At 37.1% G+C, this 20201-nt stretch overlaps 1 protein-coding gene across 8 annotated transcripts in view; it reads right to left on the bottom strand.

The window, feature by feature from the left end:
- Positions 1-20201, bottom strand: part of ntm (neurotrimin) — a 394473-nt gene that overhangs the window by 62132 nt on the left and 312140 nt on the right. For all 8 annotated transcript variants that reach the window (XM_048180735.1, XM_048180736.1, XM_048180732.1 and 5 more), the window contains one exon: positions 1075-1307. In XM_048180735.1, coding sequence (XP_048036692.1) covers positions 1075-1307 — 233 coding nt within the window. The remainder of the gene's footprint in view (positions 1-1074; positions 1308-20201) is intronic.

Below are 20201 nucleotides of genomic sequence, written 5' to 3'. Positions count from 1 at the left end.
AAGGTTTTACACAATCAGCATTAATTACATAATTATTCACTTCATTAAAATACCCAATATCGTAACTGGAGTTCAAGGTGTTTCTAACCGATACTGAAAAATGGCCTCCTAAAAATGATATTATACCTGTACAAACATACAGACTATGTGCACACATCTACACACAAGCATAATTCACCTAAAATTCTGTCATAATTTATTCACCCTCATGGTCATTAGGAAACTTGAATGACTTTATGCAATTTACCATTGGTTGGCAAATTCCAGCCATTTCAATAGGTATCCACACGACCTGGAATTTTGTGAGAGGGCGAAAGATTTCCACACGAACATTTTGCAGTGGGTTCAAGTTGGTCACACAAATTCAGCGTTTTGACCAACAGAAAGCTGCTTGGTTTGAAACTGAATCGCTACACTATTGACAATAGGCATTGGACATTTTTGCTCTTGAAATTTAGCTAATGTGACATAATGCTTACTTACAACACTTCTTATAATGGGAAATTGGGCTGCCAAGCTCCAAAAAAACCAAAAAACCAAAACAAAACAAAACAAAAAACAACATAAAAGTGGTCCGTAGAAATTATGTGCAATATTGTATGTCTTCTGAAGTCACACGATAGCTTGATGTGATGTAAAGACCAAAATTTAAGTAGTTATTTGCAGATCTGTTTCTATACTGTAGTTTTTACATTTTAAAGTTCATCAGTGCATCAGGAGAAAGTGCACCAGGTTTGACAGCTACGATTTGAAGCATTAGTGGTTCTTGTATGACTTTAGAAGACTAGAAATACAGCTCACAAGTCAAATGGACTACTTTTGTGTCACTTTTATGGTCCTTTTTGTCATTTTAGAGCTTCACAGCTCCAATCCCTATTACAGAAAATAGCACTCTGGATATTTTTTTCATTCAGAAAGATGATAGAAACTCATACAGCTCGTTTCAAAGATACGAGCGTGAGTAAATGATGACAGTATTTCAATTTTTGGATGAAGTACTCCTTTACAAAAGCATATAAAAGCATTCACCCTTAGTGCTCTACACCGTGACACATCAGAAAACTCCAAACTCACCTTGAACGATGATGTGCACGGACGTGGTTCGGGGTCTGCTGCTAGTCTGCACCGCGCAGATGTATTGGCCCTCGTCTGTCAAGTCCACGTCCTCAATCTTGATGGTGAACTCATCCTGGTTCAGAGTAACCAAACTCACCCGGGGGTCCACAGACCACTTATCCTCTCCGGCGTACAGTATACTTGATCTGTTCAGCCATGCTGTGTGTGTCACAAAGTCCCCTTGTGAGCAACTACAAGAGAAGAGAGAGAACCAAAGAGAACACTTAACCTTTAGCATTAGCATGTGCGCTACGAGCAAAGTTCCCCTCTGAATTATTACCGGTGTATCCCTTTGTTACTAAAGCACATCAGTTAAAATAAATTCAAATATTCATTTGCATTCATTCAAATAGTCCCCCCGGTACTGTACGTCGGAAGACTGCATCTGTTTCGGAAGCGACTGTGAATGTATTCCCTAGATATTAAGCAAGGAAGAACAACACGGTTAGACATCGATCAAACCCCCAAACCCTCCTGAAGATTGGGCTTATTAAATTCAGTGACCCCCAGATAATATTTAAAGCTAAACTGGCTGGGGGGAACAGTCTCTTAGTGCTTTCGACTTAAAGACAATACCATCTCTCCTTATTACGGATACAATGGAATTAAATGCTAATTACTTACAGACCTTCCTTAAATGAGGACATGCTGTGTCTAATTACAGCTATGTCTAACAGTTAGCAGCAGAGGCCAAAAAAGGGGCCTCTTCATATACTGTAGGGCTATTAAAATCAAAAGCAATCATGCGCTTAATTGATTACTTGCCTGATTAACCATTCAATAAAACGCAGGGACAATTTTCATGCAATCTTTGTTTTATCTCTGGTAGCATCACAACCCAAAAAATCTTTGGCACACATTTGAATAATAGGCGTTCAATGCTCATTAAAGCCCATTATGGTCATAATGCTTCCGTGCTCTTTTTAGTCGATTCTGTGAGAGGCGCAGTGGTGAACTACTTTAGCTTCTAGAGGGCAACATCCAAAGCACCAGGGACACATGAGGTAAATGTGCTTCTTTGTGTCTTTTTTTCTCCCTAGGCAGGCGGGCAGAAGTACTGGGGTACAAGCAAAGGCGTTCGTTTTCATGGGAGTGGAAACTGCGGTACTGGCCTCTACCTCGTCTTATAATAGACTAAATGAGAACGCTGGAGATCAGTGGAAAGATCAAGCCTTTTCCCTGTGGACGGGTTCATAATACACTGCAGGGCATCCTACGCAGAAATATTAAAGTCGCCCCTCTCCAATCTGTCTTCCCCTTGCTCTTCTCTACAAGCCTGCAATGCAATGTCATTTCTGCAGCACTAAAATTGCAAAAAAGGAAAAAAAAAAAAAGAAAAAAAAGTAAAACATGAGATTATTCATTATTTTTTGGTTTTATTTATTTTTCAATTATTTGTATGTAAATAAAATAAAACAAAACAAAAATAAACATAATTCTACAGATAAAAATGAGATTTTATACAGATAAAATGCAAAAATCATTAAAAAGTGTAAACTTAATAGAAAATGTGTGTGTGTGTGTAATACATATTTTTCCTGATGTGAGCCGTCAGCTCCAGTCCACTACAATTTAGAGCGGTTAAGGCCCGGGTATACTTCATTTCTCGCGTTCCGCTCCGTCTTGCGAGTGAGCCTTTCAAAGAAACTCCTTTGCCCTTGAGCGCGTGGGCCTTTCAAAGGTACTCCTTTGTCCGTGAGCGTGGAAAGACGCGTTCTGCGCATGCACACGCACCGTCCATGGTCATAAAAATTCGGCTACACACGGCCACTGTTCAGAGAGTCAAAGCTAGTCCAGTAAACTTGCTTGCTTACTTGCTTGAAAACACATGAGAAACATCATGAGACAGGAGAGACTCGGACATTGCAGTACTGAACACTGAATGGTGCACGCATGTGGATTTGGATAAAACAGTTAATGCTTTGATGCCGTGCCTGAACGCCGGTTATCCCTTCACAGTGGCGTATAGCGGAGGGGCACGCAGGTCTATTAACTTATTCTTATTATTATCATGCTACTTTTATTGTTAAATTAGTATTGCAATTAATTTGCCCCACAATATCATAGCGCATCACTGCATAACCGATGCGCTGCGAGGATAATAAAATATTAGTTAGATAGCTTACTCCTCCATTAAAAACAACTTGTTTAACACAAAATACTTCTCGATTCACCAAAAATACTAATTTCTTTTCTCACTATGGGCCACGAGAGAAATATTAAGAAAATAAATTAGATTCATCTCGCATCGTCTTCTCGCAGGGAATATGCGTCGTTAAGCGTCAGATGTCAAAAGCTCGGCCAGTTTTTACTTCCATTTTCTGATAATTGACTGGCGTTTGAGACTTCTTCACCCGCATAACTTTCACGCAAAGTTTGATATCCATGATATGCCTGTGATATCCATTGGCTCGCCTTTATGGTTTATAATAGAAATATTTTCAATATTGCGACGTGGCATTTTTCTTTATCACCAGTTGCTCGCAAAATGATGAACACTGATTCACATATCGTCCGCGTCATTTCCCGTGATAATAAAAGTAGTGAATTATTAAATAAATTATTAAATAAAAAACAAGCAAACTTAAACTTGTTTGCTTAAAATTTCTGTGAATAATTTGCTGATGCAGGTACAAAAAGACATTTTTGCCCCCACAACTCGAGAGTCAAATGTCGCCCATGTATATATATCCTGTCAAACGATAAAAAAAAAAACTAGATTAATCACATTTTTCTGTGATTAATCACGATTAATCGCAATTAAAAAGACTTAAGATTTTAAGATTTTTTTAATATATTTTATAATTTAATAATTTCACAGTCAATCTCCAAATTAATGTAGAAACAACATAAAAACAGTATATTTTAAATACTTGTTTAATGGCATCTTTTCATGATGTATAAGTACACTCTTAGCCCGGATTTTATATTTACTTAAACATATAATTACAATATACTTAAAATATTTAAGTTTGATTGCATTACTTATAAAATATAAGTATATTCTACTAATTTGTGGAGGTAATTTGAATGTGTAAATAAATTTAAGTTAAATGCACTTAAAAAGTTTTTCTCCTGACCACGCCTCTTACACACTGGTTTACGGCAGGTAATGACGCCATTTTGTCGTGGTGTGTGTGGATTCAAGGAGCTATTGATGAGAGTTTGGAACATTTGTTTTGGCAAGTTCTACAGACATTTTTTTCCAAACATTTGCCTTTTTTTATCGTTTTTTCCCCCCGAGAGACTGTTTGTGAGCAGTGAAAATCGTTTGTTTAAAGTTTAAAGGACGGAACATTTTTCTCCGGTTAGCTAGTGTTCTCTCTCGCGTACGGTGGGCATCACCGTGCATAAACCCCTGATCGGCGAGTTCGGCGCGCGTTATTTTGTCTTTTCCCTTCTATTGTTTCTTTTTCACTCGAGGAGCTGCTGTTGGGCGTGTAAACTTTGTTTGAACCTCTGGCCGTCGGCGAACACTGCGGCCACACAAGCGCTTCCAGCGGAGGAGAGAAGATGAAGCGCGAAAATGGTGAGTGCAATAATTTAACGACCGTGTTTTATTTCGGCACGGCTATTGATTTAAAGAGTAAGTCAAAGTTAATTAACGAGTTGAAAACAAAAACGGATGGATATACTCCTGTTTTATCTAGGTTCATAGCTCTCTTAACAACAGATTATCTTGTTTTGTGTTGCAGGTCAAGAAGAGATGCTTTGGATTGGAAGTTTAAGTATTGACTTCGGTAAAGTTGGTTTTATATTCGCACATTCGGACATCCGTATTCAATAGCCTTGTTAATCACACTACATTGGACATTCAGTGGACATTCACAAGTAAATATGCCATTAAAACAAAACTTGCCTATTTTGATCGACTGTGAAAAATGTTGTAAGTTGACAATTGTTGATTGTCAATATCATGTCGCTGCTTAAAATTCTCAAACATTAATTTATTGCACATTTATTGGAAAGTCTGAATTTATCAGAAGTCCGAATGTGCGAATATAAAACCAACTTTACCGAAGTTAAGTATTGCCCTCATAACTGTGAAAAGAAAGCTCAGCTATTTAAACATTATAGGCTCAAACATGGAAGTTATCCAAGAACAGAACAATTTCCTTGTTTACATCTGGAACATATGTACATTTATATCACGTTATGCACAATATGTACACTTATACCGCCTTCACCAAAAACTCCATATCAGCTGTATGTCATGTGGGTTTACTGAGACCTGTTCTGAGGCTGATTATTTTATTAATCTGCATACTGTACAGTGCACAATTACATGTAAACCATAAAGTCAGGTGCCATTATCAAGACTTTAACTTTAATGTTTGCTCCTCACAGAAAAGTTGTCAATGATGAGCCTGACATCAGCCTGATGGTACTTCAATGGCCAGCTCTTTCTACAGTAAACCAGGTATGTCAGGTGCATTCACGCCATGTCGTAATTAACATAATTATAAGATTCCAGCTTGTAAAAAGCGTTCACGTTCTCGTAGAACTTGTAATTGTTATAAACCTGTAAACTGGCAATTTTCAGGGAGCTCCTACTTGTACCAGATGACCACTGTAAAACCTGACTGCTGCGGATTAATTTAGCCATTGATAGGGTTGCCACAGGAATGCATAATTCCCAGTACAAGGATGTTAACAGCTCTGATTTGCATGTCACATATTGTCACCTCGGAATTATGATAATTACGACATGGCGTGAACACAGCATATGACTTGGAGTATTTGACAATAGCATTATCTGTTGCATTATTATATGATAATGTCTTTGTCGATCTTTGTCTTCCTCTACTAGGTTGCAGCTGACAAGGACTCATACAGGCAAACTCCAGTGAGAATCCTCTGTGTTGATCTATAAAGTGCTCAGCTAAACCCATCTAGATTGAGGATCATCTTGGAAGGATGTTTGGTGATGGATGAACTGACCAACCTCAGGACTTCTGTGTACTTTTTTCGGACTGATTTATGCCCTGCAACTGGACTACCCTAACTGTATGAAAAATACTTTATATTTTATTCAGCAGGTAATGCTCAACCTAGGAAAATGTGAGCTGGCACCTAAAATGGAATACTGCCAATATTGTGAACTCAGGAGTGTAAACAAACCATATAGTTTTGATGCAATTTGTTGTGATTCTGAGATCACTGACTATTCATGTGCTTAACAATAAGCTGATTTGTTAAAACTAGGTTTTTTTCACGTTTTATAAGGAAATGTTTTCAGGACATGACATTTTGTTGTATTTGGAATTGAATTAAAATAATACATAAAATTAAATGAATGTACCTTTTATTTGCTTTTTTTCTTAATTTTGTAGTAAAATAGAAGTTGATATAAATGAACTTGCTTAGCACATTGAACTTAAATATACTATGTGTAATAACTACAAAGTAATTAATATTACAAAACATTTTAAGTTAAATGAACTCGAATTATTAAGTTCACATTACTTAATTATTACTTAATTTTTTAGGGCAACCAGTTTCCTCAATTTTTTTAAGTAAATTCAACTTATCTGGGCTAACAGTGTATAACCCCCCCCCCCCCCCCCCCCCACACACACACACACACACATTACATTACAGTGTAACTGAAAGCTATTTTTATTTTTTTATTATTTATTAGGCTTCAAAATATATAACAACATTTCATTTAAGTGAACTTAAAACAATAGGCTTCAAAATATATAACAACATTTCATTTAAGTGAACTTAAAACAATCTTCTCATAAACCCATCATAAATGTCATATTTACCTCTGCACTTCCTACCTGTATAACAGATAGGAAATATACAGAAATTTATTAGTTATCAAACAGTCTGCACAGCATAAGTTATAGCCTAAATAATTAGTTTATATATATATAAACAACCTTTAATTGAAATGAACTTAAAACAATATAAACCCTGTATAATAAATGTCACATTTATCTGGGGCCTTCCTATCTGTCTAACAGGTAGGAAAAATACAGAATTTGAGTTATCAAAAACTTTACAGTCTTCACTGCATAAATTATAAATTAAACACAGATTAATCCTTATTAAAGCTAAAGTTTTCTCTGTTACCTTTGTTCTTTGATTAACATTAATGACGGACATCACAGCAACTGGTTTATTAGGCTGCTGTGATTTTAAGACCTGCCACTGCCAAACAGGATGCAGATCTAACACGCATCTCATTTTCTCACAACTCTTTAAGTTAATTTAAGATGTTATTTAACTCATTTAAGACTGCTCTTATGAATATACTCAACAAAACAGGTATTTTGACATAATTCTGTGTGTTATTGTTTGTTCAAGCACCAAAGAGAACCTGATACTGGTACTCACGAGTCGTGTATTTGGGAATCTGTGCCATCAAATTTTTTTTAAAAACCCTGGTTCAATAAATGTCTCCCTAAGTAGATGCAAGAGAGGCAAGTCAGAGCCACCCATAATAGCATAAGGAGACACATCAGCTGGCATGTAAAGCACACGGTTGCCAAACAGGGTAACAAAGCACACTCAAGGGCATTCAAGTTGGCTGGAATAATAGGAAAAAAATGCAAAGCAAAAGCAGCTGTTGCACCGGTAATTGAACGAAACCCCCGATGAAGCACAGTTTATGGGATCAAAGAGCAAAGCTCTCGCACATTCGTCATGTAGACATGGATGATATTGTAAATAATACAGAAAACAAGAGCGCTGCTGTTCAAATAGCCTTTCGCTGCACACGGCTGGTGTGCTTGCACATACACACAGATGACTGCACACATGCAAGAATGTATGTTTAAAGGAACTGTTCACCCAAAGATGAAAAAATTGCCATTAATATTTACTCAAACTCACAACGGCATGACTTTCTTTGTTCAGTGGAACACAATAGGTGAATTTTTGTTCACTATCCAGATCTTCTTGTCAATATAATGGAAACCAAGTAGAGTAATAAGGCTGTCAAGGTTATGACACAAAAGCTTTATATTCAAAGTCTTCTGAAGCCATTTGACAGAAAATTATTTCATATTACCCTCCACTTAGATGTTAATCATTGCGACCGGTTCGAGTAAGAGAGTTGAGTTTGAGAACTTTATCAGTCCAATTGAACAAATCAATTGACCATAAACTATGCAACTAGCCACTATGTTAACTGTGTCTTAAGAACCAGTTTGGCCAACTAGCAGTTAACCAAGGGTAATCAAGAAAAAAAAGTAGATGACTAAGCAGTTTTGTGAACTGAACAAAAAACTAGTCTAAGCCACAGTTTTGTGAACAATCAACTGGTTCACTGAAAAGATTAGACAAATCAGAACAATCACCAACATACAGTGAACAATGATAACATTTTTTTGTTAAAAAAAATTACACTTTGACCTATTCATCACACAAAGCAATCATATGACTTCAGAAGACTACATCGGACGCTACATCATGCCACGCCGCAACAGCTTAACGCCGTCCACGACAAAGTGACCGTTGCAAATCTATTTGTTCCTCATGTCAGAAATAGTGCAAGTGCTTGGAGTACATCAGAAATAGAACGGGACATCAGTTTACTGTCGAGAATTTGTTGTGTCGTGCATCTAAGTGTTGTGCATCTAAGTGTAGACAGCATCACAGATTATATATTTGCTTTTGTCGAGTCGTGCCGCTTGCATCTGGTGTTAGAATATAGTCACTTTAACTTTGGGGTGAACTATGAAGTAGGTAATGCACATTGTTGGTTTAGCTATCATATTAAATTATTATTTACAGCATCACCATAAAACACTATGCATTATAATAACAGCCTCTTGGTAAGACACTGAGGCTGAATCCAATCCAATCAGTCTTAACCTTGAGCAGTCAGAACCTTCTGGAAACCTGTAGCGCAGCATCTCCGGCTACTAGAGCATGTCTGAGCTGCATGTTCATAGCGCCGCACTGAATCAGCACAATGCAACAAATACATAAATTAATAAATAACTCCGCCTTATATTCCCTTATCAGAGAAGAGCAGACAGCAAACCATTTTAATCCAAATAAAGTGTCTACCCTTTCAGTGCAATGAAAATCATCCAAGGGCGGGGAAAATTAAGCATGTGGAATAAACAAGCACGGCCCTCGTCCATTTTCTTGACGCAGAAATGCATGCGCTCTGGGAAAATATACGTTTTTTTCTTTTTTCATCAGCATGGGATGTTCGACTATTCTCATCTTAGCACAGAAGTTAATTTTTAATGCAGTGTCATTATGTTGTTACTTTGTTGCTATTTTTTTAGATTAGTTTATAATTACTTTGGTTATACATTCTCAGTGCACGTTGCATTGGAGCCACAGATCCAACTCTATTTCAGCTAGCAGTGCATCAAGCATATCCCACTGTACTTGTGGAGGGCAAAATTGTATCGGGTATCAGACCAAGTGCGGTTTTGAAAATAAATCTTTCCGCAGCCCCCTCTAGCTACCTTGTGACATGAACAAGAGAAGGCATTCATTATTAATTTACTTTGGAGAAAGGGATTGATTTGGCATCGGAGGTCTATAGAGGAAAAAAAGCTATAATATATAACACTGGATTACCTCCAAATAACATTACTGTCAGGGAGTTAGAGTACAGCCAAGACAGAACATTGCTGCTACCTGGACGGTAAGGATGTATTGATTTTTGTCCCAAACACACACCTTTATGGCAGCATAGCATGTGAGGCAGGGGGTTGAATACACCGTCAACACAGACAGACGGAACAACTTGATTGTTTTCAGGTTTTCTCAAGTACAATGCTGGATGTACAGAGTACACATTTTGATCCCAAGGGTCTTGAGGGTCTTGGCGCTCACTCTCTCGCTTTAATTTCTGATTTTATGAGCTGACTCATTTCTTTTTCACTCCCAGAAGTGAATACTGAGGGTGATTGAGTTTTTTTCACTCATTTTGAAGTCTTCAAGTGCACAAAGTGCCAATCAATTATTTCATTAGGAGATTTTAAATGCACTGCAATTAACAACTTCACAGCGCTGAAATATAATGATGAAGAAACTCTTCGAGGTTTAAAGGAACAAGAGGTGCGTGAGTACTTTGCCATGTTGAACTTACAGCTGAAATAGAGCTTTGGTTCGCAGACTGACTTGCGCCATAACGCATTAGTTTGCTCCCTTTAACCACACATCTCGACATCACATGGTGAGGGTTTGCGTTACTATGGAGATCTCTCAGCCTCTTGGCTGGTTCGTGAGGTGAACAAACTTTACAGACTACTTTCCCACTAGATATGCTTTCATCAAAACCTATATCTAATCCACTGACTAAAATAAGGTAATTTTAAATGAAAGTTTAACACAAAGCAAGAGACATTTCAGTGCTTAAAGGGATCATTTTAAGAAAACTCATTTTTCTTTTGGAATTTCATCTTTTGAAATCAAACAGATCGATTTACTGTGCAAAAATACTACAATTATAAGTTTGCATAGACCTCTGAAGGATCCTAATGTTAGGAGAGAGTGTTTAGTATGATTTTTTTTTTTTTCCAGTGCTGTTTATTTTGTGATATATAAAAGAAATGTGTAAAAGCTGCTATTAAAGTATAGGGGAGAGGTAATTATATTTGACCTGACAGAAAACCACAACCCAACAAATCGTTGTCACTCATTTCACAAAGTTTACATAGATGTCTTAAAAGTACAATAATAAATATTTGTGTGGTATAAAAAAAATAAGTGTGGTAAAAAGGCATGTAGAAAAGCTTTACCAAAATATAAGTGGTCTCTAGGGAGAAAAAAAAATTCTTAAAAAATGTTCTTATATTTGTCATTAATTTATAATAATTTTCATTATAAACTGGATATATTAAATTGTATAAAAATGAAGTCGTCACCTTTATTTACACAATTAATTATGTGTATTTGTAAAAAAAATTCAAATTTCATGCATAGAAATTAAATATCCTGTCTCTTGTTTACAGATTTAGAATGTACCATTAATCTTTCAACTATCTGGAATAAGTAGCAGTTGAATTATGAGCCAGCATCCTGTTCCAGTTAAAATAATATACCAGTAATATGTGACACATATAATAGAAGTGTTCTGTGCAAAGTATTCATTTGGGTATGAGTCCCAGTTTTAAAATCCAGCACGTCTCAGAAGGCACGGGGAGATGCACACTATCTGTGTACTTCTGCTCTCTCTGGGCTTTGAAATAGGTATTGGAACAACTGTTAAGGGAACTGGAATCCTCTTCTATCTATCTGGGCTGGGTAAAAAAAAACAACAACAAAAAAACAATTGACATTGTCAGGACTCACTGCTGTTTCTTCTTGCTGTGACCATTTGCTGTGCAAACACACACACAATTTCTATCTTGTTGTCTGTGCTTTTGTCCTTCTCTGTCTCTCATTCTCACTCACAATGTGATGAAAGAAATATGAGAGGCTACACTATTTGATATGATTTTCTGCATCACTCCATAAGATTGTGCACTCATGATACTCAGACTGCAGTGATGGCAGTCAGGCTGAACCAAGCTGAGCGGAGCAAATTACCTCTCTGCTGGTCTGTCTAACACAAGGCCAAACCACCCGAGGCATCCTACTGGCCCTGCCGTTACTCACGTCCACCCAGACATCCGTAAATAGTTGAAGATGAGGTTGAATTAGTAACACACAGATCTAAATACATGGTAGACAACTGGTTGGTTTTCACTGTTAAAGCTCACATGGTGCTGCATAGTGTTGTTTTATCATATACTCAAAGAATAAAGTACATTTCACACACACACACACATATTATTCAGCAAGGATGCATTAAATGGATCAAAAGTGACAGTAAAAACATTTATAATGTTACAAAAGTTTTTTGTTGTAAATAAATGCATCATGGTCTCCACATAAGTATTAATCAGCAAAACCAGTTTCCAACAGTTATGTTAATAACCATTATTATTATCTGATAATTATTGATCATAATTGAGCACCAAATCAGAATATTAGAATGATTTCTGAAGGATCATGTGACACTGAAGACTGGAGTAATGATGCTGAAAATTCAGCTTTGCATCACAAGAATCAAATATATTACAATATAAAACAGTTCTTTTAGATAGATAGATAGATAGATAGATAGATAGATAGATAGATAGATAGTGTGAATACATTATGTATTAACATCAACTAGTTCTTCTTAGCAATGGCATCTGCCAGTGAATAAGGGTATAATATTGTTGGCCTGGACAAATTTTTTTTAAAAATCCTTCCGCAAATGTTTCTGTGATTAACACTAATTAAGAAATAGAGTGTTGCAGTTTAATCAACTTTGAGCAACAGGTCTAAACATAAAACAATAGCCTGTGGCACAAGAACAAAATGACTCGAGTCCTCCCTAAACCTCAACAAGCTGCAACGCATGTTCACACCACACAAACTAGCAATTGTGGTCTAATTGCATCTTCAAATAGCATGACAGTCACCTTGTTACAATCCATGGCATGAACCAAAATTAGAAACAAGCGAAACTACAACAGCGCAATTAATGAACAATTAAATAATCGTTTGGATTTGCTTTGGTAAAAGCAAAGTGTGACCAGTCCGCTGTGTGTTCACACTGATCTGAAGTCGACGAACCTTTGTGGCAAACGGCGCAGGAGGATTACAGCTTAGCTGAAAATCACCTTGTCTTTTGGAGTGGTGTCACGCAAATGAAGGTGCCCTTTGCAAATAATACCCATTAGAATTTCAAAGTCATTGAGTCTCGACTGGAAAGGGTGACGGAGCGCTGGATTCGCACGCTCTCCCTCTCTGTACCAGCCTCGCTCTGGTGAACCAAGCTAGTCATTAGGGAATATCTGACAATTAACATTCAGCTCATTTCATGCCTTACAGAGCTTTTTATTTATTTATTTATTTATTTATTTTTTTAAGATTTCCAGGTGAAATAGCTCTTACTTTTGTAATCAATATACTGTATGTGTGCACATGTTTTTACACTGAACATTCATATCATAAACATTACATATTTTGAGACACTTCATTATTTGAACAAACCACTTTCAATACTGTTACTGCACCGTTTCTTGGCAAGGAAAGTTTATTTATATAGCACATTTCATCCACAATGGTAATTCAAAGTGCTTTATATAGAAAATGAATTAAAATAATAAAATAACAATAAAAGCAGAGAAGCATCAGTTCGTGAGAGACACCAGTATTCTTATTTCAACACTTTCTGCCTCTGATGGCTTCCAGTGTTTCTCCAAGCCCTTGATGGGGTGGAGTTATCTGATGGCTTTCGGTAAGACACCAGCCTGCATCCAAGGAAACAAAACAGCTTGGTTTCTGTGTGATGAAACTGCAAAGTACACTCCAGAATGTCCATTTATTGGTCCGGTCCAATCAGGGTCACAATTTTATTTTCAGGGTCGTTCCTGGTGCACCACTGACCAACCACCCTATTTCTATTACATCTTATTCAACTAAAAGGCTAAAATTCTATTCCTGACTACCTGAATCACTAAGCACTGGGATCCCATCTTAAATGGAGGAGACTAAGTGTCAGGTTCACGATTTTACACTAGAACTTACTGGTGTCTAGTGTCTATTCACTCTTAGAGGTGATAAACCTTAAGTGCGATGCACACTTCACCCCTTTTTTTAAAAATAGTACACTGTCACAGTACACCAGACAAAACCACCATCTATTGAGTTTTTATGTTACATTCTTAAAACAGCTTATTTAACCACAGTACTTTGGGTTCAAATTTAAAAAACTGCCGCAATTTGTTAGGCAAACTCAAACTACGTCCACTTTTTATGTTTTAAAATTTACAGGGGTAGGTAATCTTATGTGGCATCCATTCCTCACCTCTAACCCAAGAGAGTGCGCACTTATGCGCCACCGGCATTGGCCCTCTTACGGCACTGGCATATAACAGCTCCCAGTACACCAGCCTACTCCAGGCCAAAAGTGAACATAATATATTATTTCTTGTTTATGTAACCCCTCCTGTTCGAACCGCCTGCTCTAAGCAGGACTCGAACCCCGGTCTGCCGGCATTGGAGTCGGACGCTCTAACAAGGAGGTTAAAGACTGCAGTCTCTAGCGTCAGTCGCTAGAGCAACTCTTGAGATCAGGTGAGTGAGGTTTACACACACAGCTCTTACTGGCCTACGTCCATTACACTCACACCCCTAAACTGCACTCCTATCCAGGGGTGAGTTTCCCGAAAGCATCGTTGGTGAACCATGGTCGCAAGTCCCATTGAACTCTATTGGTAACGACGGAACTTGCGACCATAGTTCGCTTTGGGAAACGCACCCCAGTTCATGGCACCAATGTAACCCCTCCTGTTCGAACCGCCTGCTCTAAGCGGGACTAGAACCCAGGTCCGCCAGCATACATGCACAGCTCTTACCGGCCTACGACCGTTACATTTACAACAGTTTAAAAAAACAAGAAGCAATTCACATTTTACACAATATTGCAGTTACTTATAGGGCTGGGCGATATATCGCATGCGATTGTCACGCGCATTTCGTCAGTAAAGCCAGTTCCCTGATTACCGCTAAATCGCCATCACCTGCTTTCAAATGGAGCGGCATTTAATAAACAGAGCCGCAGTTCACTGATAAGCTACGCAATATCGCGTTCATTATCGAAGGCGATTCATCTGTGATAATGAACGCGATATTGCGTGGCTTGTCAGTGATCTACGGCTCTGTCTATTAAATGCCGCTCCATTTGAAAGCAGGTGATGGCGATTTAGCGGTAATCAGGAAACCGGCTTTACTGACGAAATGCGCGTGACAATCGCATGCGATATATTGCCCAGCCCTAGTTACTTAATGTATTTTTTTTCCTCATCAACAAAAATATTTCTAAACTAAGCCACATCAGAACTGTTGTGTGTCTCAGAGCAACACACAACATGTTCCTGAATGAATCAGTGTTTTTGAATGAATCATTTGAGTGAATGATTGTATGAATCACTTATAAACCGAGTTTTGTTATAAAGTATCAGTTTTTGAACAAATCAATTTAATGAATGATTCAATGACTGTCTATTTTAAAAGCCTTGCCAAATTTAACATTCGAGCGCAAGACGTGAAAGAGAACTTGCGCGCTCTGAGAAGATCTGTGCACTCATTCGAAGCACGTGTACAATGCGCAAATATTGAGCTCTCTTTCAAGTCTTTCCCTTGAAAAATTATCTCAACATGCCCGTCTTGGCAAGTATCCTAGCAAACATAGTAGGTTATCAGTGAACTTAAACACTCGAGAAAGAACGCATGTGTTTAGTACCAGTGTACTGAATCTGATCCGTGCATTATGTCTTAAAGTGACAGCAGCCCTTGCATTCCTGCTGTCTGAATGTGTTTTTAATGTTAATCAAACAACAAAAGACAAGGAAATCACTCACTGCTCTTGACTGAATAGCTTTTGTAACTTAATTAATAATGATTCATCTTTATTTAATTTATACAGTGAATATTATATGCAATGTCGTTTTACATTTGATTAGCTACTTTATTCAATTTCTGTACCTGAAAACTACTGTTAGATACCTGAAAAGCACTGTTTATTTTATTTGTATCTTCGCTCTACTGTATTAATTTGTGCTGTTGCTTGTAGTCTGATTATTTGTTCTTATTTACTGTAGTCCTTTTTTTCCCTGAACATAGCACATACCTAACCGTACCAAAACTGTGACCCTAAAACCGTGGTAAAAATCAAACCATGACTAATTTGAACCGTTGCACCCCTAATTGGTATATCAATGAAACCTGCAGAAAGGGACACTTAAAAATCCCAAACACTAATAAATACACAGACTGAAAGACTGTATATGTACTGTTGAAAATTCTTATTGACCCCAAACTTTTGAATGATACTAGTGGATATATAGTGTATATATTAGCATGTTTTTTAAAGAAATGCACCACATCACTTTTTCATCAGAGAACGTAAAAATCTATTTTGTGATTTAAATCACTAAAACACACTGTAAGTTACAATCTCACCCCCCCCCCCCCAAAAAAAAAAAAAAAAAACCTACCCTACCTACACTGTAATGTAGAGCACTCAAACTGTAATTCTCCACAGTTCTGCCACTGGTCAGGAACAACAGGCCATAGGGTAAACTGCAGGTCAGGCCTAACAGCCATGTAAAGCCTATAAATAACGGCCACTGCTTCCTCTTCATCGATCTTCATTTACCATACCTTCTACCTGCACATTTCCAGAGTGACACAGTTTAATTGGCTGCATGGGGAGGTCTAGGCTCAAGCCATTGGTAGGACAATTATCTGAGTCACTCTGAGAAAGGTTAACTAACTTAACTAAAAGGATGTAAGGGCATGGAATAAAAGCACCCTGAAAAACTAGTTGGCTTTTTTCCCTTTTTTTTGTTTTGTTTACAACATAGAAAGTAATGGAGCACAACTGCAAATGTGTGTTAGTCAACAGGTAATTCAAGCTTAATTTTAACCTTCATTAATAGATATTGCAAACCACATAAGGATAGAAAATATTATTCTTTTCACTCTCAAAATCCCATATGGAAGAGGTTCAGTAATGATGCACAAGTGTTTCATACACCGATAAACACTCCAGCCACTTTCATTAAAACTCTCCCATTTAGTTTGACCTAAACATGACCTCTTGGATTATTTGTCTTGTATATTGTTCATGATACACCAGTTCATTCTCAAGGTTCAATGTACTGAGAAAAGTGTACATACTCTTCGTAAATCATAACATTCATCTGATTTTTATAAATGACAATTAGTGCTGGGGTTGAGTCTAGGTCAAGGCTGAGAGAGCAAAGGTGACCCATCTCAATAACCATTCACATAGCCCTTCGACGAGAAGAAAAACAAACAAACAAACACTTCATAAACAGCCATTGATTCCTGTGGAAAGATGGAGGAGGAGTGAGGGGGAGAGAATGGAGAGTTCTGTATGAACTTTATGTAATGCTGGAACATTACATAACCACCTACACTAGTTACTCCTTATTAGCTCTGAAATGGATTCATCCATGAAGCTCATATCAGTAACCCCACACATTTTACTAATTTCCATTTGACACTTCACTACAAGTCCTATTTGAACACACTGATTGCTAAACCATTTGAGGCCATTTAAATCGAATATATATAAAATTTATGATAAATTATATATTTCGGATTTAATGTATTATATATTATTACAATTTATTATATATAATTTATTTATTTTATAGATTATATATAATTATAATAAATAAAATTATATAGAATATACACACGATAGAGCTGCATGATTAATCATTAAAAGATTGCGTCTGCTATCTCATTCCTAAATGACAATGATTCGCCTGTGTCTATGAAACCTTAGACAAAATCACACCAGAACTTTCAAATCTGCGTTTGCGTTGCCGCTGACCCAGAGAAAGCGATATCATGTATAGGTATGAAACAGCTTCACAAACATCTTTTCAACCACACAGTATCATTATTTCTGTATCGTTCTATGGCTTTAGTTCATAATACAAATATTCTTATTATCACAGGAGTACTGGGATAAAAGTTTATAGTTCAGATAAAAATATCGATGCCTACGGAAGAAAAAAGTTACTTTTGAAATTAACTTGGCGCTTCGATTAACGATTATATCGATCTTTATGCCACCAGGTGGTGACAAGTGACTGTTAAAAAAATGTATGCGTCATTGAATCATTCATTCAAGAGATGTGTTCAAAAACGCTTATAAATCCAGTAATGAAACAAGTTAATTATTTATATCAGTGCTGTCAAAATTAGTGCGTTAACGCATGCAATTCTTTTTTCAGTTTAACATATTCAAAATTAGGGATGTCCAGATCCGATCACGTGATCGGAAATCGGGCCCGATCATGTGGTTTCAGACTCGATCGGAATCGGACGTTACCTCCCAATCAGGACTCGGATATATATGTATATATATTCTCATTATTTTTAACACATCTATAGTTATGCGGTGGCACAGAGGTAGGCCTATTTCACACTGCAAGCGTAAGCGGCGCATGAGTAGCGCATATTTTTTTCAGCGTGCATGTCAACCAACGGATGCATTCACACAGGCAGCAGGAGCAGCTCGAGCGTCAGGCAGGAGCGTCGCGTAAGCAGCAGTGCCGCGATCGTCTCGGCACCGAGTCTATCCCTGTGTCTCAATCAGCTCCCTAGCTCCCTAGGTCGTGAATCAGTATATAATGAAAGTGAATGTGGCTGATACCCTGAGCCCTGACTACTGAACTAGGGAGCTGATTGAGACACACGCTGCGCTGCTGACGTGTAATTAAAGTGAAAGCACACTTTTGATGGACAAAATTAATATAATTTCACACAAAAAGTGTTCAAAATGCACACAATACGCATGTCTAATGTGTTTTAACAAGAATTTGAGTATGACAGAAAAGAAAATTAAGAATCAAAAATAATAATAGAATTTATTATTAAAACCATTTAAACTTGTTTTTTATTATTCAGTTTGGGTTAAAGTATGGTGTATTATAAAACACTAAAGTAAACTAGCCAGAAAATATGATATATATAAACATTATTTTAGTTATTACACAGACTGCAGCATACCCAAATCAAAGCAAATATATTTGTTTTTATATTAGCCTTTTTTTATATTTACTGTTGCACTAAAGTGAAGTGAAGTGAACAATTTATGTTATTTATTACTTGATTGTTCAAGCTACCTCACAGAAGTGCTCTGTTTGTAATTAAATAAAAAATAAGGAATGTCCTGGATCTGTTTTTTCGCTCTTCTTTATTCTTTTTTTGATGTATTATAGAAGTATCGGATCGGGACTCGGTATCGGCAGATACTCAAAATCAAATGACTTGGACTCAGACTCGAGGGCAAAAAAACCTGATCGGGACATCCCTATTCAAAATATTTAATGTATCTAACAGGTAGGAAGGCCCCAGGTAAATGTGACATTTATTATAATGGGTTTACGTGAAGTTCACTTAAAGGCAGGGTAGGTAAGAAATTTTGTTCCAAATTTGTTTAAACTTTCTATATATATACATGCATAATTAAAATGTAAGAACTCTGATAAAAAGAGTATAAAAATCGAGTGACTCTAGACCGTTTAATCTGTATTAAACACAGCTCATTATTTCCATCCGGGACGAAACATAGGATTGGCTTAGGCGGCTGTCACTCTCTCGCAACCATGGCAACCACCCTTTTGCCACACATGACCTGCCCACTTGCGCGCACACGTTTGATTTGGGGAATCCAAGAGGCATGGATCCTAGGAATACCAAAACAATGGCAGAGAAACAGCAAGCTAAATTCACAGTACCGGCCTATGCAGTTAGTGAAGGCAAACCAGGCAAAAAAAGGAAGACAGTAACAGTACAAGAAAAGGCAATGAACAAAAAGTCTTTGGATAAACAAAGAAATAAAACGCGAGTTAATATCGGCGTGGCTTTCCAGCGATGGCGAGAACTGAGGGAACTCAAGGGGCTGAAAAGTGACTCCTTGATGGCTTTATTTCTGCTGGACAGGTAAATCTTTCTTTTTGTATTTTGATCATACATATTTTTTTGTTTATTTTTTCATGAAGCATGTGTCATTAGCACACGTAGCTGCGTAATATAGCTAACATAACATTACTTAGCGAGCCGTAGTAGAGACGATAAATAATGATAGCTATAGTGTTGAATTGTGCATAATTTTACCCTCTGTCTAAGTCTTTTACCATGTTCACCTGTAAGTTTACCTGCACGTTTTTTTCGCCTTTGTTTTGTTTTTATATTCTCTACCTATGTTTACTGATGTCTTTATCTTGTATCTGTGTGTGTCGTACACACTTTGTTGTATGTGTGTGTTATTATTTTGTGTCTGCAATGCAGTTGTGAGTTGATATTTGAGTGTATGTTACTCTGTTGATCTGTAGAACAACGTATATGTTATGAATCTTACACGAAATTCATCTTCATCACAGTGTAAATGATGGTAATGGAAAAACGTGTATCATGCAACCTGTTTTTAGCTTTGCCTTATAGATAACTAGCTCGTTAGCGATTCAAAAAATATATATTTTAAACTTTACCAATATCAATATGCTAGCTTGATAGTGAGTACT

Source organism: Megalobrama amblycephala, linkage group LG2 (genome assembly GCF_018812025.1).
Source record: "Megalobrama amblycephala isolate DHTTF-2021 linkage group LG2, ASM1881202v1, whole genome shotgun sequence".
Classification (NCBI taxonomy): Eukaryota; Metazoa; Chordata; class Actinopteri; order Cypriniformes; family Xenocyprididae; genus Megalobrama; species Megalobrama amblycephala.
The sequence above is the reverse complement of the archived record's forward strand: the minus strand, read 5'-3'. Positions and strand labels throughout refer to the sequence as shown.